The sequence below is a fragment of the Stigmatopora argus genome, chromosome 4, assembly GCF_051989625.1.
Source record: "Stigmatopora argus isolate UIUO_Sarg chromosome 4, RoL_Sarg_1.0, whole genome shotgun sequence".
NCBI classification, from domain to species: domain Eukaryota; kingdom Metazoa; phylum Chordata; class Actinopteri; order Syngnathiformes; family Syngnathidae; genus Stigmatopora; species Stigmatopora argus.
Window position 1 is genome coordinate 4,923,846 of NC_135390.1, and position 23,845 is coordinate 4,947,690.

The following is a 23,845-nucleotide window of genomic DNA, read 5'->3' on the forward strand; positions in this document are numbered from 1 at the left end:
ACATCATTAACTATAGTACCTAAAATATGTTTTTGCCATATTCATAGTCAGATGTTCTTAGTTCATAAATCCACAGCCTTTAATCTATTGTTCTATGTCACACTCTATTTTGCCAAAATGAGAGTAAAGTTGCACAGCATAAAGGTTGTTTATGTTAGTATCTATGCCTTATTATGAATAAGCATTTATTTCCTAAACCTGCTGAGTATTGGTGAGGGAGAGGGATCTCAACCTTGCGACGCTAAATATGATATTTAAAAAAAATGCTTGAAAATTTTCACTGAATTATTAAAAATAAAATAAGACAAATGGAACAACATGCATGAGAAGAGTAGTGTGGGCAGTAGAAATGGTCATGTGTTTAAGTAAATGGTGCCTTGTCATGGCGTTATTGTTATGAACAAGACCTTCACAACGGAATAAAAGTATTTTCTTATATCACCACTTGTGACAATTCCGCTCACAGGGATGGTGACTATATTTGGTTAAGTGGACTGAAATATACCATTATAGGATACAATTATAAAGTGTATAATGTGTTGCAGTACTTTACGTGTCCAGTTTTTTACGTTTTACGTGTCCAGTTTTTTACGTTTGGTGAAAGATCGCAAGATGTTTTTAATCCACGTCAAACTATAAAATAAACAAATTTTAAAAACAAGACCTGCCTTTGTTCTGACATTAAGATGGAACAAATCATGATTACATTCGTTTTGACAGCATTAAAAAAAAGCCAGTCACAAAACGTAACATTTAAAATGTATCAGATTGACATGAAGTGTACCAAAACAATATCTTACTCACTGGGTAAATTTGTCAAAGCTTCTCTGACATGTGAACTGCTCTCTTCTCCCTCTGGTTCTTTGTGTCCTCCTATTTCTCCATAATAGAGTGCAATAATCAGTTGTAGAATGCGGATGAACATGGGAAGTTGCTGATCTGTAATTGACAGCTTCAGGCTGTCTACCATGGTTTGGATCTGAGGAGAAAGAAATAATCTGTCAAGTTTCATTCACAATTAGTCATTATGAAGTCCAGCCACTTAGTATGCAATCAAGATCACAATAAATATTATGACATTGACACAATTCTCATCCTATTGTCTCCAAACCGTGCGACTGCAAGTAGAATGAGATGAACATCTTTATCAACACCATGACACTTGGTGTAGTATGGTAGACTACATGAAAGTGTGTGAAAATATTTTGACAAAAATTAGACATGGTGGCACTACCATGTAAAAAATAACTAACTACAATTTTGCATCTTAAATGGAACACTAGACGTGCAAACCAGGTGGCAGATTTGTATTATAACAAACACACTCAGAAATTGGCATAATCATAAGTTTTTTTTAATATCTTTTTAATATTCATGAGATCCTATGCCAGTCTGTCAAAATATGTATGGCATGAATCCACAATCATGCCAGCAATATACGTGATGCAAAAAAAAGTGCTGGAGATCAGTGCAACGCAAAACACACCATAAGTGGAGGTAAAATAACTTTTGTTACTTGTGGTAGCTCTATTGCTGGTGCTATTTGTCTACTTACTTTGATGACAGAGGGGATCTTAGAATTGATGTTGTCATAAGTAAAATGGAGACGCGTCCGAAAGGAGCATTTATACAGCAGCGGGTCTTGGTAGAACTCAATCTTGCCACTCGCATTTCGTTTGTCCAAGCATACAGTACAATCAGAAAAGTTGATCACTTTACGGAGAACTAGTTCTGGAGCTGTAGAAAGAAACAAGTTACATGTTAATTTCAGACTCATCAAAATCCTCTCATTCATTTAAATTTCAAAACCCTGCATCTATTTTTCCATGTATATCACTTAATAATACTAGAATTGCCTGTTATCAACACTAAATCAATAAATCCGCAAAATGATATATATATATACAGATACAGTTGTGGTCAAAAGTTTACAAACACTTGTATAATAATTTTATTTATTGCCTTTTATTTTAAAAATGGAGCGCTCAACGTAGGAACCGTTTAACATAGGAACCGTTTCGTGCGTAGTGTCTTTAGAGACGAGCACATCTAGTACTTGCAGACGCCCAAATATAAATGTGTTTGTGTTGTCGAGCGAGTTTTTGCCGTTTTATTTTCTTTAATAAAGAATATGTGAATTTCCTTTGTCTTCTTTAATAGTGGTTAAGGTTAGGCGAACTGTCTGGCGACGAAGTGTCCAGCGACGAATTGTCCGTCGACAACGCGGCCGTTCGACAAACCGTCCGGGGACGAAGCGTCCGTTCGACAAACCGTCCGGGGACGAAGCGTCCGTTCGACAAACCGTCCGGGGACGAAGCGTCCGTCGACGAGATGTCCGGGTACCGGATTTGAACCCAGGACCCCAGAGCTGTAAGGCCGACGCGCGGGCTGCCCATATAAACCTTGCCGAGCTAAACACCCAATAATTTATAATGAAAATAATAGAAATTGTTAGTTTCTCATTGCTATTCTTCAATATTGTTTGTTGATCCTCGCGGTTGTTGATGCTAATCCACAATTTAGCTATTTACCTATTTATTCATAATATACTGAAAAGGAGTAGACGTGAACATTACGTTTGCAAGTCGATTTAGTTTGCTATATTTTCATTTACAACCCCTAAAATTTCTCTTCAGCAGTCACTGTACCCTTGGTCAAAAAATAATGTCTGGAGTCCTGGGTTTTTGTGTTTACTAAGGAACGTGAATCGCCTTTCTTACCAGTGACGTCCATGAAGGCCCTTTCCCACACATCGTCCACAGTGTAGCACTCTGCTGAAGTAATGTTAACTGATAACACAATGTCATCCTCAACATACTTCAAGATCAGGTTGTTCACCAGAACATTCACATTATTCACCACTCGTCTTATCAGGCTCTGCACGTAACCTGAAACAAAAACAAGCAGGGAACTGAGAAAGATTTTTGCCGAAACACTAAATATCCAGTCTAGATTTGAAAATACAATGAGTTTATCTTGGAATTGTGTTAAATTCATAAGACAACCAAAAGTAAATGTCTAAAGCTCAAGGAGAGGTTAAGGTTATTGGATGTTCAATTAGACTTGAGGATCCAGCAAATGCAAAAAAACATTGTTGAAAAGCTTTAGTAAATAAGAACACTAACCAACTTGAAAAGTAGCTAAAATTCCTGAAGACAAAATCATCCAAACTATTGTACCAATGCCGCCATTTTTTATCCAGTGTGCTGTTTACCACAGTAACAGCATAGTAAAACATACTGTATAAAGATCTTAAGTTTTCTCTTTATTTTCAACACTGAATGATTAGCTTCCTGTATTTTCATGAAGACTCCAAGGAGTCGGAGAACGAATAATGAAGCAGCAGTCATTAAAAAGTATTATCAAGGTGTTCTGCTGTGCCAAATTAGACATGACAATATTATAGAGTTTACTGACTGCCCACTTAAAGTGAGGAGGCGAGGGTGACGTAAAACCAGCCCCACAACGAATGTGTGTGTGTCACATAGGTGCCTAGCTTGGCATGCATGCGTATGCCAAAGTTTGTGTGTTCTGGCTTCTGCAGCATGTATGAGTGAGGCTGTGGTTCTGAGCCTCAGTCAGAAAGCTGCTGTTGCATCAGCAACCTGGACATTAAACCGGCAAATTTATTTCTCTTTCTGGATCTAATTTGTCCAGTGCTGGGAAGTTTTTCACTCATGTTTCACTTGTACATATTCTTACCTCACAAAAGTCTCATTATGAAATAACACTCTTGTGACCTTCTGTAAACACTTTTGCCAGCACCTTCCCGAAAGCCAAAAATAAACAGTATGCAAAAATGATCATTAAAGTCACAAGTCAAGAGTCAAAACGTGGTGAGCAGTGACAGGGGGAGTCAATGCAATGATTATACTTTGTTAATATTGTTATGTTCTGTCAGGTCATCAATTAACTTCTACACAAATTGATATAACTTGATTAAATTTTTGACTTTGACTCGTTAACATTTTGACTGGATCTTGTAGATTTGAAGGGATCTGCGTTCCTCTAGTGACACTGATCAGTTAATTTTAAGAAATCAATCATTTGGTTTGTATTTTAGAGACAGATTTCACTCATTCACTCACTTATTATCCAATCTTGCTTCTACGAGGGCAAAACAAATTTGTCAAAACCAAAATTGCTTAGTGCCATACTATAATGTCTTGTACAGAAGTAAGCTGCACATGCAAAAAGCTCAAGGGTGTGATATTTAGTATCCTTAAGTGGTATTTTCCCATAATGCCAGAACAGCTGCCGTGTTTATTCTCCTCTGAGAGGCCCCAGTACCACGACAGTAGTAGCACTGGACTATGGATTTATCTCAAGTGTGTGTTTGCACTGCAGACTAGGCAAATCTCAATCTCCTCCAATCATGCACATAATTACACACTTATGCATGCATAATTCTTGACACACTTAATAGTATAGAATTGAATTGAATGCTTTTATTGTCATCGTTTTTGTGTTTTTGCTGCTTTTGTTTTAATGATTTGATTCGGTGATTCTTAATGATCCCATTTACTTTGATTTGCTTTGTACTTTGTGCTTTTGCTTTGTTGTTTCTGTCTAATCACCCTCTTGCTACTGTCACAATGAAATTTCCCGAATACGGGATGAATAAAGTTATCCAATCCAATACAAGTATATTTGCTTCGCCACCAAGTGCAAAAATAACAATAAACAAACAAATACAAATAATCAACAAATAATAATAAATAAATAACCAAAACATAAGTAATAAATAAATAAGTAGTCAGCATAATAAATAAGTGGTAGTCAACATAGATTAGTCAACATGAACAAGTGGTCACATAAATTCAGCGGAAGTACACACTTAGCCACTAACTGTGAGCTTTATACTCAGTGGAAGAAGTGGACTTGTTGACTTTTCCCTCAGACACACGCCGTGTTTGTCGTACATTCGTCCATAGTCTCGCAAAGAGTTTTGCATTGTTTACAAATGCTATAAACCAGCAAGTTTTCACATTTGAAGTGTACCCTTTTAACCAAGAAGATTGCGTATTGCATCTGTTGATAGAACTGTTCTCTCATATTCAATCAATAGGTGAAGTTTAAACACTTATGCCTGACGAGAGCATGCACATGTAGCAATAGATCGCGGATGTGAAAATTAACACCCACATATTTATTTACTGCACGAGAAATGGACGGAATGCTTATCGTGATAGGCTTACTAGAGACATGCAGTACTTGCACACGTAATGAAAGCTTCATATTTCAAGGTAAATGCCAGTACACTTATATAATGCTGCCAGCACCAGGGGAATTTTTGAGAAGTAACCTAACATTTGACCAAAGAGACTCTACCGGTAGTAGTTGGTTCATGTCTTGCAGGAAAAGTGTGGTGGGATTTTCTTTCGCTCTCTCACACCTACCTCAAAGTTTAGCTAAATGCAAGACCAAGGGGAGAACCTGAGGTGAGGCACCTTGCTTTAACAGCTGGAGAGAGATATTATCTCATAACATCAGGCATGGAAATGGATCCTCCCCAGATACAACCAGCTAGGGCAGAATGAAAGTTCATACTATATTCATGCATGCTGAGGTTCAGATAACTTGGGTCTTACACTGTGACCTAAGCTGAAGACCCTTTCCCATTATTTTCTCTTTTTTTCTTTTATAACAGACCTCAAACAAAACATATTTTCATCATGTCACTGTTAAGTTTTAAGGTTTCATTAAATTTTATGTGTACAGTAATGACTTGACATACGAGTGTGCCAACAAATATGAGATACGAGGAAAATTCCGAGCAAGTTTTTGCCCTGAGGTACAAGACAAACTTGACAACCGAGCATACGATGCGGCCGCTAGGTAGCCCTTTTCAAGCTGCGCAGTGATATTCATGACGAGGGAGGGTCTTCTTTTAATTTGGATAAAGGAGAGACAGTTAGCGGAATCTGCGAGGACTTGAAAGTAAAGCAAACAGCTGAGAAAGGAGATTCTTCAACACCAGCCGAAACCTTCAACGCAAGTCATGGCTGGTTATGTAGTGTCACAAAAGCGTAACGAACCGAACATGTCAAGTCTCCTCGGCTATTATCCGCTACCGTCTGTCTCAAAGGTAGGAACTCCGTACAATACTGTACACAATAATTTTATTGAAGATCATAACCACTAGATAGGTAATTGTTACTTTGTGAGTGTAGGTAAGGGGTCCCCAAACCGGTCCTCGAGGCCCGCTGTGGTGCAGGTTTTTGTTCCAACCGATCCAGCACAAAGGGTTTGATGAGATTTCAGCAGAAAACAAGAAGCACCTGACTGCAATCCACTGATTGCACGTGTAGGACACCAGATTGGTGAAAAGGTGTCCTCTTTCTGGGTTGAAATGAAAACCCGTACACACTGCGCCCCTTTGTGGAATAGTTTGGAGACCACTGGCATAGGTGGTGAATTAGAACAATTAAAAATATTTGCATTGTAATATCCTATTTTTAGGTGGTTTTTTTTTTCAGCAGTGGGAACGAATTAATTTGTATTTAGCTATTTGGAATGGGAAAAACTGATGTGAGATACGAATAAATTGACGCACAAGTTCAGTCCCGGAACGTATTAAGCTTGTATCTCAAGGAATTACTGTATAACATAAGGATTGATACGGAAAATTCAGAAAGCTAATACATAGGGCTTCTTTTTTAACCTGGACACACGTTTACATGACAAAGTATTTTTTTTAAACATTTTATAAACATATGCCAAGAAATATCTTGTGCACTGGCAAATTTTTATCAACCCATTTAGTTGTTTAACCATGGTACAACAGTGTTTAAATAGAGAAACCAGTTTTATTAATTTGTCTTTTTGAAACACTCATACTAAACAAGAGTTGATGCATCATTGTTTCTGAAGAGTAAGTCCTATACTCAACAGGTGGCAGATGGAATGAAGGATGTAAAGATAACAATAGAAAAGAGAAAAAAATCATTCAGATGGATGGATTCCAGATGAAGGGGTTATCTGTAGCGCCTTCTTTCAGGAATTACACTAATCCCTCTTTTTTCATGGATAATGCAGACCAGACATGGCCGTGATAATTGAAAAGCCGCTAAGTAGGATCACCCCTGTTTTCATGCCTATACAAAAATACTAGTACCGTATTTTGCCATTTAATATACCCGGGTATATTAAATGATTTTTGCTTTTTTGAGCCTCCCGTTTGTGCGCCATTTACTATACCCCTGCCGTTTAATATACCCGGGTATATTAAATGGGGGGTATATTAAACAGCAAAATACGGTACAGAAGTACAATTATCAAGAAGTGTATTTTATATTACTGATCTAAGCGTATGAAAAGACTAATTTATTAATATTGAAATATAATGTATATATAAAAAAATTAAATACTTTAAATACTGTACTCACAGTGAAAATAGTTCCTCTCCACTTCATATACGTAAATCCAAAAAAAACAGGCTCATGCGAGATTTAGTCCAAGTACTCTTGCACAGTCCAGACCTTGAAGTGCAACCACCTTTCAGCGAGCTGCAGCTTCAAGTTTGGGATGAAATAAGTTTAGAACCAGTCCTATGTGAAGGCTTTTGTTATCCAGTCTTTCCTGTTGCTCATACTTGCACAGTCCAGACCTTGAAGAGCAACCACCTTTCAGCGAGCTGCAGCTTCAAGTTTGGGATGAAATAAGTTTAGAACCAGTTCTATGTGAAGGCTTTTGTTATCCAGTCTTTCCTGTTGCTCATCAGTAGACAGGCAGCAAGTCTTTTCCGTATGAATCCTGACACTTTCAGTTCATCTTTGAATAAGAATGTCCAGGAAGGCATCCTCTTCCAAAAATGCCGGTCTCATCCATTCTCTTCAGTTATGTTAGGGAACTCTTCCTCGACGTACTGTGTCGCTGTCTGCTCCGACCAGGGCCGGGTCACAGGGCAGACCACGCTCGGTGAAATTCTTCTTCTTTGGCGCTGGGTGCCATCCAATTCAGCGCCGAAAAAGAACTTTTTTTATACTGAATGTAAAATCTGCAATGTACAGAAGCCGCAAATTTTGAAGCTGCGAAGTGGTCAACGATCACAGTACTTCTCATTTACACAATCCATTCCATGTTTTTTTTTGCTATTAGAGATATGAGAAACAGCAAGATTATGAGTTCAACAACATTGTTGACTTGCTTGCCCTCATGCTTATGGGTTTTACTTGGTTTACTTTAAAATGTTCATTCAAGACACTTGATTTGAAACCAGTTTCATATGAAATTGCCATTCATTCATTCATTTTCTGAACGGCTTATCCTCACAAGGGTCGCAGCCCATCCCAGCTGACTTCGGGCCGAAGCCGGGGGACACCCTGAATCGGTGGCCAGCCGATTGGAGGGCACGAGAAGACAGGCAACCATCCACACTCACATGCATACCGAGGACCAATTTAGAGTGTCCAACCAGCCTACCATGCATGTTTTTGGAATGTGAGAGGACACCGGAGTACCGGGAGAAAACCCGCACAGGCCTGTGGGAGGCCAACGCCTTGACCACTCATCCACCGGGCCGCCCTGAAATTGTGATAACTTTTGTTTTGCTATTATAAAGGACAGAAAAGACCAAGTACAAAATACCTTTATGTGAAAAATTGGTTGCTCAAAGAATCAAAATATGCAATATTAGTGATACTTCCTTTGTGCTGGAGGTAACTTACGGACTGCCACCCAGGATGTGTCAGAACAAAAGGAAAGGCTGCGGCCTTATCAGTCTTGAGCGGTGCGGCAAAATAAAATGGTGGAGGAAGTTCCTAACTCAGAATTTTTGAGCGACAAGTTTTTCCCAAGTTGTGTTTTGGAAATGCAGAGCTGGTTGCAGACTGCAGGCTAACATTTTGAGCCAAACCATTAGTTTTACTGTCTTCATTCAGTGAAGAATCAGAGTATTAAAAAGAACACTGCGGAAAACAAATCAACATAGGGAAGTATCATTTTTCATTATTACATTTTACCTGTACATTACACTGTTACATATCAATAACTAATATTCCGATGTTTGTGCATTGTTCACAATATTTGGCAGGTTTTGTTAGGCACCACACATTTAGGCTGATATACAGCTGATATATTTACTGATATAACAGCTACAAAGAGGCAAAAATAAAACAGGACCATACTCTCTAAATTCACTCTGACTATTCTGGTGTCTCGTTCTTTTGATATTTATCTTGGACACAAGCAAAGGCTGTTTCACATTTTGGCTTGGTAAAATTGGAAGGGTCACCCTTAAACAAGACATCCGTTTCCACCCTTTGTTGCTTTTCTTTGTAGGCCAAACCATACTGTTTAACTCATTTAAAAGCCAAAATCAACCAGTTGGGCAAAAGATGTGCCATACCAAGTTTAGAGACTTTTGTAAGCGGAAACAGCGTACAGCCATCTCTTCATCGTCTGGCAGTGGTTGACTATTGCATTTACTTTGTCCTGTTCGTACAGCCAAAAGCTCAACACTCTGACATACTGGCATGGCCTTCTCCTTTTCTTTATGCCATTTTGAATAAAATCTGTGTGTAAAACGACTACGCTAGACAACAGGGAGAACAGGAGCACAGCAAACTAGCAGCACAACAGACCAGCAGATATGCCACACCGAAAAGAAACGAGGGCAGCTTCTAGAGCAACATGAATTTGACAAAATACATATTCTCCTTTTTATAGTGTAAATCTTTGGATACATACCTTAAGTGACGACTCATATGTATCTCCATTCTCTACACTTTGAATATGACCGACTTAAGTAAATTCTTAATGCATTGATTTAGTTGTGCGGTTTGGTGAAAATGTGTTATTGCATGAAATCCACTATTTGTTCTGCTAAAAGTGCTCAACATGTCAATCTTTTGAAGTCATTGTTCCACGTTATAATTTGAACGCAAAAGAATTCTCAACATCCTTGGAGGCCCACTAAAACCTTTGATTGTGTAAACAGGTTTTAATATCTCTTCAATCTGTGTTGCTGTTCTCCCACACAGCCTTCTTTGGCCCTCACTCAAAAAGAATGGAAGTAAGGTAGCTTTACTGGCCCCTGGGCCATCATTCACCTGGGGGCAAGTCTGGGTCACTAGGGGCAGCGTGCTGAAGTCTGCGGGGCTTGCCTGTAGCCTTGGAACTCTCCGAGACACTGCGACTGGTAGAGCTTGAACCACTCTCGTGGTCTTCCTGTTGAAAAACAACAAACAGAAATAGGTATGTGAGAAGATAAGGGCTGATGAAACAGTTTTGATCACAGTCAGTGAATAAATCTGTTAAAAAAATTAATGAAATGTTCTGACTTTTTTCTCATCATCGTGTGCACTTCACGGAAAGCGGCACGTGTAAAATGTACATTTGGTCTGTTAGAAAGCAACCATGCAGCCTTGTTTTTGAGTTAAGTCTACATTAATCTCAACCAGATGCAACTCCCACTATAGGCTCTACAAATAAACCGATGAGCCAAGTTTTTTTTTTCTTCACAACACTATACATCACCACCCAGGGAATGCAAGGCAGTAATGCAAGCAACTTGATTGCATTTATTACAAGTAAAATAAGAATAACACCTACATTTATACAGCACTTTTCGAAACACAGATACTATTTGCTAAATAGTATGGAGAGCAGGGTTAAACAAATAGTCAAACAAATCATGCTCAATATTTTTTTAAATTTTAAGTTAAATAATAGTGCACCAAGGGATTTAAAAGTCCAGAAAGTAGTAAATTGACACCATAAAAACACTGTCCCTATTATACATAATATAAATGTGATGTAACATAATTTATTTTTAAGTGCGTGTATAGTAAAAAGTACATTTAAGTTAAATTTAAAGTTTGTTATGTTACGAGCACAGCCGTCAACTCTCTCCTGTTTCTTTCTCTCCCTCTCGTCCGCGCAGTCTGTCTGTACTGAGTAAAGTCACATTTTAGTATTGAAGATCATAACCACTAGATACCTATTTGTTACCCTGTGAGTAGGTGGTGAATTATAACCAATAAAAAGATGATTTTCCATTGTAATATCCTGTTTCTTTGTGTTTTTTCAGAGGGTGGGAACGAATTAATTAGTATTTAGTTCATTTATATGGGAAAAAATGATTTGAGTTATGAGTAAATTGACATACGAGCTCGGTCCCGGAACGCATTAAGCTCGTATCTCAAGGTATTACTGTATTTTTTTGTAAATGGGGATATTTGAGATAAATTTACACTTTCTTTTTGTGAGGCTGAAAATAGTCTGCTTGCCATTGCTGAAGATGTCTTCAGTTGATTATTTATTTCAAATTGTACAGGAACTTTAGTTTGGAAAGCAAATTTATAAAAATACTCCTGTCAAAATTTCTGCAGGATTTATTATTCTTTACTTTTTATAGTGTAAGGAGGGAGTTGTCTTATCTTTATTGCACAACAGAACAACAAAAATACTTTTTAAAATCATACTTTATATTCTCTTTTCCTATAAAGGTAACATAGTTACTTTCATAATTGACTAACGAGAAAAGTAATTTATTTACTTAATCACAGTAGTTTGAAGTTTCAAATTTGAAAGAAAAAAAGATGTGCTAGATAGTGATAATTATCGATAGACTGATTTTTTTTAATGGTGATTATGGACAATGTTTGTCAAATCGACCAGGTCTACATTAACACACTAGGACCTTTATAGAATACATTTTCCACATGTACACAGTATAACTGAACAAATACCTCATACTCTGATTCATGAAAATGTCATGAAGGAAAGTATTTTACACAAAAACTATATACATTAGATGCACTGGACTATATATATATATATATATAAATTGTATGATTCTACTATGGGGTATTTACACCAAGAGATGCAGCTCAGCCTAAAAAACAATAGGTAGCACTCACTGTGTATACTAATCCCTTGTTTTTCGCGGATAATGTAGACCAGGCATGGCGACGATAATCAAAAAAACGCGAAGTAGGATCACCACTTTTATTACTACATACCATACGCTTATACGATAATACAAGTACGTACACAAGTACAATTATCAAGAAGTGTATTTATTAAATAACACAGTTACAGGCATATGAAAAGACTAATGTATTAATATCTAAATACAATCTATAAATTATAAAAAATGTAGTTAAATACTTTAAGTACTGTACTCACAGTGAAAATAGTTCCTCTCCGCTTGATTTAAATAATTAAAATAAACAGGTTATTGGAGCTTTAGTCCAAGTCCTCTTCGTCAGATTCGAGACACCTTTTCGTTGTGCAAAAATTTGCTGTTGTTGTCCTGACACTGTCAAGACAATTGCCAAATTCAATGGCTGGGACCAAGTTATCATCAGTCTCCTTCTGAGTGTGCCCATGCAGGGTGTTGACATCCTATCGACATGCCAGCTTCACGGCTGTATCTACGGCGTAAATCCACCATAATGCTGGTTTAATTTTTTTTATTCCTCGGAGTCGGAGGCGGGGTGTCTTAGTCCACACGAGAATTTGCAATTCTGCGCCTTGGAAGAGGCGAGCTCCAAGCGGTGAACAGCGGTGCGCCAGTGGCCAACCAAAAGGGGCAGCGCTTCATGGAGAAGAACGGTCGCTGCAACGGGCAGCACGGTAACCTGGGCGGAGAGACCAACCAGCCGCCACATCTCGGACCTCTTCACCTCACGAGAATTTATTTTTATTTATTCCCAGCATCGCCAAAACACGGATACATACACTTCCCGTGTCTCACTTATAACCGCACGGCGGAACCCATTAACATGGTTCCTACCAGCTTAAATATGTACAAAAGAACACCACAGTGAAGATTCATTTATGCCTCAGTGGTCTGTTACACTTTTAGCATATAAAGGAACGTCAATATTTCATACCTGTCAACCTCGGCCAATTGCTCCCCTTATTAATGATATCAATTCCCCCTATTAAGCGATAATAAACCGTACAAATGCAACGCGGCACATATTTGTTCACATAGAGTGCACTTAAGTCTAAAATTTTCCCCAGTGTTCGTACTACCCAATCAGTCGGTGGGTGCGCCTTTTGTATGCACTAGATTCAAGATTCTGTAGATATCACTGTATGATGCTGACAATCTTGACTGTCTGTGTGGAAGGGGAATGCATGCGTGAGTGCATACGCTTGAAGCAAGACAATATTAGCAGTCAACGATGATGTTTTCGTCTGCTACCAGTGACCGAGACAATCCCGGATTAGATTAAAATTCCGTACAAAAGTTGTTATATGGTGTACACAATTTGAAATGATCAAAAAAAGTATAAAATACGGGAAAAACTTATAAGTTGACAGGTATGATATTTAGGAGGCATTTTCAACGGTGACTTTAATAAAATAGTCTTTATCCACAATTTTGCGCGCTACAAAATTCACTTGCAACAAAACAGGAAATGGCAAGACGTACTGCCTCTAGGCGCGTTATATGATATTTGGCTCCCTCGTATGCATATTTCTTCTTCGGCGCTGAGAGAAGAAGCCGTGCCCTGACCTGCGCCATTTTTCATCTGTTTTCCGGTTGAGAGTGTCAGCGTAGATTTAGTCATTTTTCTGAACTTTTTTTTTTATTTACCTCAGAAAAAAATATGCGATGTAGTGAAGCCGCAAAAGTTGAAGCTGCGAGGTGAAGAAGAATCCTTGAGAGCTGCTATCCGGTCTGTTTTCCATATCTACCTCCACCAACACACCTGAATCAAATAATCAGGATCGGAATCAAGCTTCTGGACAGCTTGCTGATGAGTTGATCATTTGATTCAGGTGTGGTAGAGGAAGGAGATATGGAAAACAGACCGGATAGCGGCTCTCGAGGACCGGAGTTGGCAACCCCTGCAGTAGTTCTTCAACCAATCATCAGCGAGATGAACTCATTCAATCAGGTTATGGATGGCTAGAAGTATTTGAACTGCACAGTATATACGCTGGCTTTAACATAAACGTCACTGACTCTCACCAAATGGTTTCCAGCTGGCACAAAAAGGGACTCTGATTGTTTCAGTAATGTCGGCAATGTAATGTCAGTATGTGGCCACATTTTCTACACTTCTCTTGGGCCTTTTGAGGTTCTTAAACTATTGACAACAAACCCAATGGAATGTAAGTAGAGCGAAATAGAGCTCATTGCATTTGAATCAAATGATAATTTTAAATGTTCCTTTGCTTCAAACCCATTATGAGCTCAACAAAAAACTCCACTATAATGGTTTTTTAATGAAACTGTTACAAAGGCTGATAGTCCTTACACAACAATTAAAGATTTATATTTAATTTTCTCTTCAAGCATATTTGGCAAACGGAAGACCCCTGTCAGCTAAAGCGATAATGAAATATCATCCATTTTTCATACCTATGATCCTGACATTAGGGTAGTTCAGGGGTGGGCAAACTATTCCACAAAGGGCCGCAGTGGGTGCAGGTTTTCGTTCCAACCCATAAGAGCAAACCTTTCCACCAATCTGGAATGTTAGAAGTACAATCAGTGGATTGCAGTCAGGTACTTCTTGTTTCAGCAGAAACCTCATTGCTTAAACTGTCTGTATTGGATCAGTTGGAAAAAAAACCTGCACCCACAGTGGCCCTTGAGGATCGATTTGCCCACTCCTAGGGTAACTGAAGCCCTAAGTTCGGGCGAAGGAAAGCATAAACCCAACAGTTAATCACAGCCTGACAAATACCCATCCACACTCACACCTACAGTATGGGGAATTTAGAGGCTTCAGAGTAATGTTATGCTGAATAATGATAATTAATAAATAATAATGAAATTAATACATCTTTTTTTTTAAATGCCCAAAAAAGACATTGATTTAGCATTCTAAATTGATCTGCTTGGTATCTTCAGGAGTGTCAATAGGTTTTTAAACATTGAGGCCTGTTACTTAAACTACCAAATCAATGAATTATCCTCTTGTAATATGTGGTGTAATGAAGCAGACAAACCACTACTTGGACTCAAGCTTGTACCACACATTAGAAACTCAAACCACAGCATCCAACTCTTTACATCCTTCAAATCAAAAACCTTGGCTTTGACAGTGTTCATGCAGTGCAGTCTAGCACTAGCATAAAATTGCCAGATCTCCAACAATAAGACTTTTACTTATTTAGTTATAGGCCTACAAATTCAATGTAACTCCATGTTATATTGGAGTGGGGCTCCATTCTTAATGACTCACTTAGGGCCTCCCTAGCAACAATAGGCAACAGAAAAAAAAAGATTTCTTTGGTGGATGGACAGGCACTGTAGAGACAAAAACTAATTTAAAAAGTAAATTTTCATGATTTGTTCCATTTAAAAATCATAGTCTCTGTACACAATGTTAGTTATATTTCCTCTCACAACTGAACCTCAAATACCTGGCTATTTCATGAATACAGTAAAAATGATTATGAAAAAGTACAGGAAAGTAGAAGGAAGACAGAAGGAGACTCACAGAGAAAAAGAGAAAACAGGCAATTATTCAAAATTTAGATCGAAGAGTCTTTAGTTCGTCAAATGTCGCCATCAGCTAACCACAGGCCTAGAATGTGCATGAGAGGCATGCTTTTTGGGCCAGAATTGCTAATGCTGATTACTGCAATGTGTTATATACAGCCACGTAGCAGTATATACAGACCCATGACATACACAGACACATACATTACATTTTTGTCAAATCAACCACATGCTATGAAGGAAAATTCCAAATTGTAGGGCAACTTGATTTCTATTTCAAATAACAAAGTGCCACATGTAAATCAAATACAAAATTGAAAACCCAATCATTGAAAGTTCAAAATATTTATATAAATAATGAAAAGCTTATATCTTTACAACAGTGGTGGTCACGCTTCACTCATTATTGTATACACTGCTTTAGGCACATAATAAAAGGCGTAAGCATCCCTTGAACAACATATCGCCCGCCAAGAACAATACAAGCAGTCGCCGAGGCTACTTTGACAACTTAATTGCACATGTGAGGTACAGCTGGATAGCAGGCACGGCAAAGTCGTAAGTGTTCTTGGAGAGTATCAATGTTCTAAATCCAGCAAATCAAACAGAAAGAAATGGGAGAAGGCTTTTCATCCAAGTTGATAAAAATCAATGCCAAATTGCTGGGGGATTTAGCATGAAAGTGGGGTGGATGAACCGTCATGTTTGCATAGCTGTCTTACACCAGGTTCTATTGAAACTAAAGTACTCAACTGTTTTGAACACAACTTATAAAATAGAATAGTACAATACTTGGTAAATAAAACAGACAACTATGGGCACCAGGCGCGGGGCACCCTGAATTGGCGACCAGCCAAATGCAGGACACAAAGAGACAACCATTCACACTCATACCTAGGGGCAATTTAGAGTTATTAACCAGCCTACCATGAATGTTTTAGGATGTTTTCTCCAGAGTACACGGAGAAAACCCATAGAAGTCCGGGGAAAACATGCAAACTCCCCACATGAAGGTCAGAACTCAACTGGGATTGAACCCTCACGCTCAGAACTGTGAGGCCGACGGGCTAACCACATCGTGACTGGGCCGCTGTAAAGGAATTCAATTATGTAATATTGTGTTGACAATGCTCAAATTCTAAAACAGATAATCTTCTAATAGAATCCCATTGCTAGTCAAGTGGACTTGCCCTTTCTAAGCAAGATGGCATAATGCATTGGCAAACTCTTCATGGAAAATTTGGAAACATTTCCTAACTTTCATTTAAGACAATGGTGTGCATAGACAGCAATAACATCAAATACCAAGTTTGTTTTTAGAAAAGTTTTAGGACATCAAACATGATTTCACCCATCATTACAACCACCAGATTTCAGGCTCCAGTAAGGAATTGCTTCAGTCCGGAAGGGCTGAAAGCAAGGATTAAGTTGAGTTGGCAGCATCCTGTCCAGGGTGTATTGATCACCACTTGACTCAATGGATAGAGGAAGCTTCTGGGCTTAATTTTTCCCGTGTTGCTTTCCTGTGTCTGAGGAGGAACACTAACATCATCCCACCAGGAACTCTAAACTTCATCAAACCTCAAAGACAAAGTGGTATTAAACCAGAATTAGCTGACTCAATTGGTAGTTTAGCACAATGTTCTTGAGTATAATGACACGGTGCTTTGCATTCACATCTTCACATGCTTTAAATCAGTCTGGAATGCCAATTTGCTCAAAGTGATGGGTCACACTTGAATTGTTAAAACATAAATCATGGAGAAACCTGATGAAGAACAATTGATTGTTTTTTTTTTAAATTGTCAAACTCATGCCAGAAAACATTTGTCTGACCTATACACTTTCCAAATAAAATAATAACTTAATGATTTATGAGCATCATAACAACACTAAATCCAAGGTTATGTGCTGGTGATATTGTTCTAGAAGGCAATTCACTCATACCAAAACGAAACAGAAATATCACTCCGCCTTTGCCTGCATCTATTTAATCACAATGGTTTGTATTCTAAGTACAGGGGAAGCTTCAAAGCTGAATGTTCTCAGCTTCTGACTACTATTCCCTGGAGACAAAGTTGAGCTTAATGGATGGTCAGATGGATTTATAGTGCAATCTTTGTGAGCCATTTGTTGCCTGAAAGCAGGAGAATCAAAGACTAGATTTCCGGACGGTAACAGGAGAGAGATTAACCAGTTTTTACTCCCTGATTGCAAACTCCTACAGGCTATTTTTTGTGTTTCACATTGTGCTAAGTCTTTTTTTGCCCATTGTAAGTGGAGATTTACAAGCATAAATAGAATTGGTCTTGTTCTATCTAGGAAGACTCATACTTTGACAGGTGTGAATAGAGGAATGTATTTCTCCTGAGATATGCTATTCTACCAAAGTATTTAGAAGATGATTTCTTCACCAAACACAAACAAAACAGTCAATATATTCATTGAAAGATTACCTTGGAGAAAAGTGCAGTGTGAATGAGCGCAAAGAGACCCAAAAAGCATTTTTCTAAATGTCTATCCCAAGGACAGAACAACAAAATATCATTCCGATGACAACAGGCATGTACAGGGAAGACAGTGCAGCCTGCTAGGTCAGCCATAAGGGACCAACATTTATTAAATAAATTAATAAGGAAATGAATTCATTCATTATTTTTCTGTTCCGTTTATCCTCACAAGGGTTGCAGAGGTGTTAGAGGCTGTCCCAGCCAACTTTGGCCAGAAGGCTAGGGAAACCCTGCATTGGTTGCCAGCCTATGGCAGGGCACAATGAGACAAACAACCAGTCACAGCACAATCTACCTAGAGACAATTCAGACAGCCTGGCATCCATATTTTTGGATGAATCAAATGATCAACTCATCAGTAAGCTGTCCAGAGGCCTTGATACTGATTCCAATTATTTAATACAGGTGTGTTGGTGGAGGTAGATATGGAAAACAGACCGGATAGCGGCTTTCGAGGACTGGAGTTAGCCACCCCTGGTTTAGAGACACATCCCCAAATTGTGTTAAAGCTATTCATCAATCAGAGTCTATACAGCAGTGGCAAATGCACTCAGCAGTGCTTAAACTCCCACGAAGCTAAAAAAGCCAAAACAAGAAAAAGTTTTACTCAGTGAAGCTTTATCTCTGTCTTGCAAAGAAATATAGATTGCAAGTGTTATCATCCACTGTAACTGCTGTCAAGCCAGTATCTCTGCTGATAACACCTCATCGGTCCACATCTGCAGAAGTATCAATTCCAAGATGTCAAAAAATGCTGAGGGGGCAGCAAATTTGCTGCGCCTCCATTCAGAATGGCAATTATTTTCATTGTGGACTACAAACACTATCACAACAAAAACACTAAAATATAGGATTTGATACCTGTCCACTTATGTTTTTCCTGTGTTTAATACATTTTTGATCATTTCAAATTGTGTACGCCGTATAACAACTTTTGTACGAGAACTTTTTTTTAAAGTACGTTTTTTGTAAACCTGGATCTCGTTTTACCCATTTCGGCTCTAAACCGGATCGTCTCGGTCACTGGTAGCAGACGAAAACGTAATTGTCAACTGCTAATACTGTCATGCTCTAAGCATGATATGCGCACGCGCATTCCCTTTTCACACATCCACCTTTTCACAATATAAATATAGCACGTCAGCAAGCAATGTACCCAGACAGCTGAGCTGGCAGCGTCATACAGTGACATCTAACATCTACAGAATTTTGAATTTAGTGCATACAAAAGGCACACCTACTGATTGGGCACTATGTCCACTTTGAGGAAAATTTTAGACTTTTACCTGCGCACTATGGTAGTGAATATGTGCCACGTTGCAGTTGTACGAATTATTGTTGCTTAATAAGGGGAATTGTCTTCATTAGTAAGGGGAGCAATTGGCAGAAGTTGACAGGTATTGGAATCTAAAATCTAGACAACATAACGTGACTTGAGAACCCAAATTCCCAACAAACAAATCCCTTACTTTCCACAAGGGAATGAGACCGAAAACGGTGAAAAATGTTAAGCGATTGACAAATCCACAAAAAGCAGCAAAGTGCAACTCCAAACGACAAAATTGGTGTCAAGAGTTATTCTTACTGATGTGACAATAAATCTGTTCTCTCCGACCAGCTGCATTGAACCAAATTCTGGCCTGTACTCCTCTACTCGACTCTATATTATTAAATTAATCAATTCCAAAATTAATTTCATAACATGAATTTCTCGTAAGTAGAAGCATATTTCAGATTGAATTATCATAAATTCTTCTGAGATCTTTAATACTAACCCCTAAATTCTTTAAAAATGATCAAAGTATAGCAATTTTGTATGAAATTTGTATTTAAATGTATGTGTGCATGCAAAAAAGATAAGATGATTTAAGCGATTCAAATGAGAAAGAAATGCAAAGACATTGCGATATGCGATTGCATAGGTGAGGGAGAAGGACGGAAATGTTTGACAGCTGAGTAAACAAACGTATAAATGCATGTAAACACACAACTTAAAATGATATTAAACACACTCAGATAAACTCAAGAAACAACTCCGCGACCAATAAACGTTGAAGCCACACAAATCAGAAACTCAACCGGAGCCGGAGCTGATTAGCCATGGTCTCGGAAAAAGATGAAAAAGGCCCACAAGGGAGGCTTTTGGTCAGACGGTCGCACTCATAACGCACCGATGGCCGCTAGCCCGAACAGGACGGGGATTTTGCAACCACCGATAGCGCCCTGTTTTCGGGACGGGCTGGGGCTGTGCTCCCTTGTCGGACCCGGTGGTCGCTTACCCACACCGGCTAGCTCTAACATCAGCCAACAGCCCGCTAAAGTTGGTTCCAGCATTATGGAGATGAAGCTTCCTTCAAGCACACAGGAGGCCAGCAAGGTGTTGGGAGATAGGGGAAAGCAATTCTAGCACAACAATAAAAAAAAATACAGGACACAGGAACGTTTCAGGGGATGTTTGATTTCGTAACTTGAACTGTTTGTCTTAATTTGGAACAAAGGAATTCTGAATATCCTAAGTAGAGTAGTAGGCTTACTTCTTTTGCCCTAAAAGAATATTGTTTTGGCATTCCTAAAAAAAATCATTTTTTGCCCTGAATGATTTTGAGGCCTCAGACCAGACATCAACCAATAACAGAGCACAAATGGACAAACAACCATTAACTTACATCCAAACATATGACCAAGGCTTCCATCAAACCTTCACCTATATTTCATTTGTAATGTGGCAGACAAAGTACAAAGAGAAACCCCACACAATAACATGGTACACATGCTAAAAATGCCACAAAGGATTTGAGACCGGAATTCCAAACCACAGAACTGTGAGAAGACGCACAAAACACAAGCTGTTGAATTGAAGAAGAACTAAAGCAGAAAAGTATTTTTGTTTACACTGTGAACATACCTGATCTCCATCCCTCAGCTTCAGGATGCACTCCATGGTGTTAATGGTAATGACGACTGGCTCAGAGCCCAACTTAGTCCAGGGAACATGAATACGCAGCTCATGGATTTGACCACTCATGAATGTAAAAGGAAGCTTTAATTCCTATCAATGTCAAAATACAGAAAACGCAATGGTTTGTAAAAACTCCAGATAGAAAAAATACACTACTATCAATCTTAAATTTAAATTTAGCAGTGTTGATAACAACTTTCGTCTCGGTATTGTGTAAAATTCTCAAGACATATACTTTACAGTAACCAGCACAAAAAAAATCTGCTAGCATTTGCATTGCAAAAGTGTCAGGCCAGAAGAAGTCACATTCTGCAAAAAGTACCTGTTCTAGCACATCCAGTTTTAGATCCAACTTGCTGAGAACAACATCCCCACCCCATAGAGAAAGCTGCAAGTCGGATGGCTTCAAATTCTTGATGTACTTGTTCACATAACTCATTAGAAGCGGTGTGACATAAGACTCCAACATCTTGTCCTTTGTCTGTAAACCAGCCATTAAAAAAAGTAAAATAGTTATTTAAGATGCCATTATTTCATTTTATTCATTTATTTTCTTACAGAAAATGTGAAGTAGTCACAAATAAAACCCCAAGTGAAAAGTCATTGATTTAGATAAGATTTTATAATAGTGTAACAGCAGGACTATAGTTATGTTATGTAAAGGAGTGCTGACAAATACATGACATTTAAACTCAATTTTCCCGAAAAGCGGCAGACGGTGGCCAACTCCTGTCCTCGAGAGCCCCTATACCAGGGGTCGGGAACCTTTTTGACAAAGAGAGCCATAAACAATTCATTTTTTCTAATGTTATTCCTTGAGAGCCATACTCCGAATTTAAAAGTCAAAATACATATAAATGGGTGTCTTTTATTTTAGTAATTTCACCACTTTTAAAGTGGAAAAAAAGAATACTTTTGACAACATTCTTATGCAGTTGCTAATCAATGAGAGTATGCATTCTAGCAGAGTCTAATGCAAAAAAAGAAGACTAAAGCAGCACTGGACGTAGTATCTCAGTTCTGTCACCAGCGGGTTCCATATTTTAGCTCACAGGTTAGCGAAGAGCCAGATGCACCTATCGAAAGAGCCACATGTGGCTCCCGAGCCATAGGTTCCCTACCCCTGCCCTATACATACAGTCTGTTTTAAATGTCTCCCTCCACCAACACACCTGAATCAAATCATCGGGATCGGTATGAAGTTTCTGGACAGCTTGCTGATTAATTGATCATTGGATTCAGGTGTGGTAGAACTGGGTGGAATGGAAAACGGACTGGATGGGGGCTCTCGAGGACCGGACTTGGCCACCCCTGATGTAATCAATTGGCATGGCGTGGTTTTGAATGGCTATAAATTGACAAGTATCAGGGCTAACCTTTTTGCTAGCTTTGCTTCACTTTTTGCACACACAACTTTAGTCAAAGGTCTACATGATCATCATCAACGCATATTACTTGCGGACTCGCGTGCATTGTTCTAAAATAGTAAAGTCTCACATGAAACTTACTTGAGTCTATTTAGCATTACATATGGGCTGTCATCATTGGAAGAATCATGCGCCGCTACTGCGAGGCATCGTCGCTAAGCTAACTACTTCAAAGAAGTCTTCCTAACTTCATTTCCACGGAGCTAAATAGGCAATGAAACGTGGGAAAAGAAATATAATCTCACGTGACTCTATCTGGATTTTTCTGGTTCTATCATGTATATTTCAAGTGCCGAGATCGTAACATTATCAGCCGCTAGCGAGAATTGTTCACCACTGCCGAAGCGACGTCATCAGTAAACATGATTACGACTTCCGCATGTGGGAGGTTGCCTTTAGGTGAGCTGGTAAAAGTGTGTTATAGTACTACATCGTTCATACCAATGATTGCAGTATTGCACTATTTTATATATATTGTAGATATTATATATGTATGTATATATATATATATATATATATATATATATATATATATATATATATATGTATATGTATGTGTATATGTATGTATATATACATACCCATACCTAGGGGCAATGATTGCAGTATTGCACTCTTTTATATATATTGTAGGTATTATATATGTATGTATATATATATATATATATATATATATATATATATATATATATATATGTGTATATATATATATGTGTATATATATATATACATACATATATAATATCTACAATATATATAAAAGAGTGCAATACTGCAATCATATATAGTTATTTTATTTTATATTTATTTTAACCACATATTGTTAAATCTTTGTCAGTGTCACCCAAAACTGAACATTGATCTTGAAGCCAGAATATTCTGAAGCCTGAACTTTTTTTTTTGCTCTCTTGGATCTTTTTTCATATTATTTCATTCATTTTCTGAACCGCTTTATCCTCATCAGGGTCGCGGGGGTGCTGGAGCCTATCCCAGCTGATTCCAGGCCAGAGGCAGGGGACACCCTGGATCGATGGCCAGCCGATCGCAGGGCACAAGGAGACGGACAACCATACACACTCGTACCCATACCTAGGGGCAATTTAGAGTGTCCAATCAGCCTACCATGCATGTTTTTGGAATGTGGGAGGAACCCGGAGTACCCGGAGGAAACCCACACAGGCCTGGGGAGAACATACACACGCACACACACATTCATTCTATCCCGGGGACAGGCACCAGCACCCCCACCCCCCTTGTGAGGATAAGTGGTTAAGAAAATGAATGCCCCCAACTAATTTAAACAGGAAAAACTGCTTTTGAATGCTCATCTTCAGTACCATGCAATAATAGGATAAGGCGTCCAATCCATTCCAACTGGGAGAGATGGCAGCAATCAGCTTCTGCCAACCTCCCCCAGTGTAAATGGATTAGACGTCTACAGCCGTCAACGGCAGCCGCTGAGTAAATGCGTGCCCGATAAACGGTTAAGGGTTCTATTTTACGCTCTGCCCATATGAAAAACATGCATCGCCTC

At 38.6% G+C, this 23,845-nt stretch overlaps 1 protein-coding gene across 4 annotated transcripts in view; it reads right to left on the reverse strand.

The window, feature by feature from the left end:
• vps13b (vacuolar protein sorting 13 homolog B) overlaps positions 1–22,680 on the reverse strand; it is a 341,198-nt gene extending 318,518 nt beyond the window's left edge. For 2 of the 4 annotated variants that reach the window (XM_077598167.1, XM_077598171.1), the window contains exons 1-7: positions 22,393–22,680; positions 21,207–21,365; positions 20,831–20,974; positions 10,053–10,170; positions 2,721–2,888; positions 1,556–1,737; positions 805–979 (exon numbers count right to left, since the gene is read on the reverse strand). In XM_077598167.1, coding sequence (XP_077454293.1) covers positions 805–979; positions 1,556–1,737; positions 2,721–2,888; positions 10,053–10,170; positions 20,831–20,974; positions 21,207–21,353 — 934 coding nt within the window. In that variant the 5' untranslated portion in view covers positions 21,354–21,365; positions 22,393–22,680. Of the gene's footprint in view, positions 1–804; positions 980–1,555; positions 1,738–2,720; positions 2,889–10,052; positions 10,171–20,830; positions 20,975–21,206; positions 21,366–21,442; positions 21,606–22,056; positions 22,128–22,392 lie in introns of those variants that run through there. The other 2 variants (XM_077598169.1, XM_077598168.1) reach the window with 2 other exon arrangements.
• Positions 22,681–23,845: the final 1,165 nt, after the last annotated feature.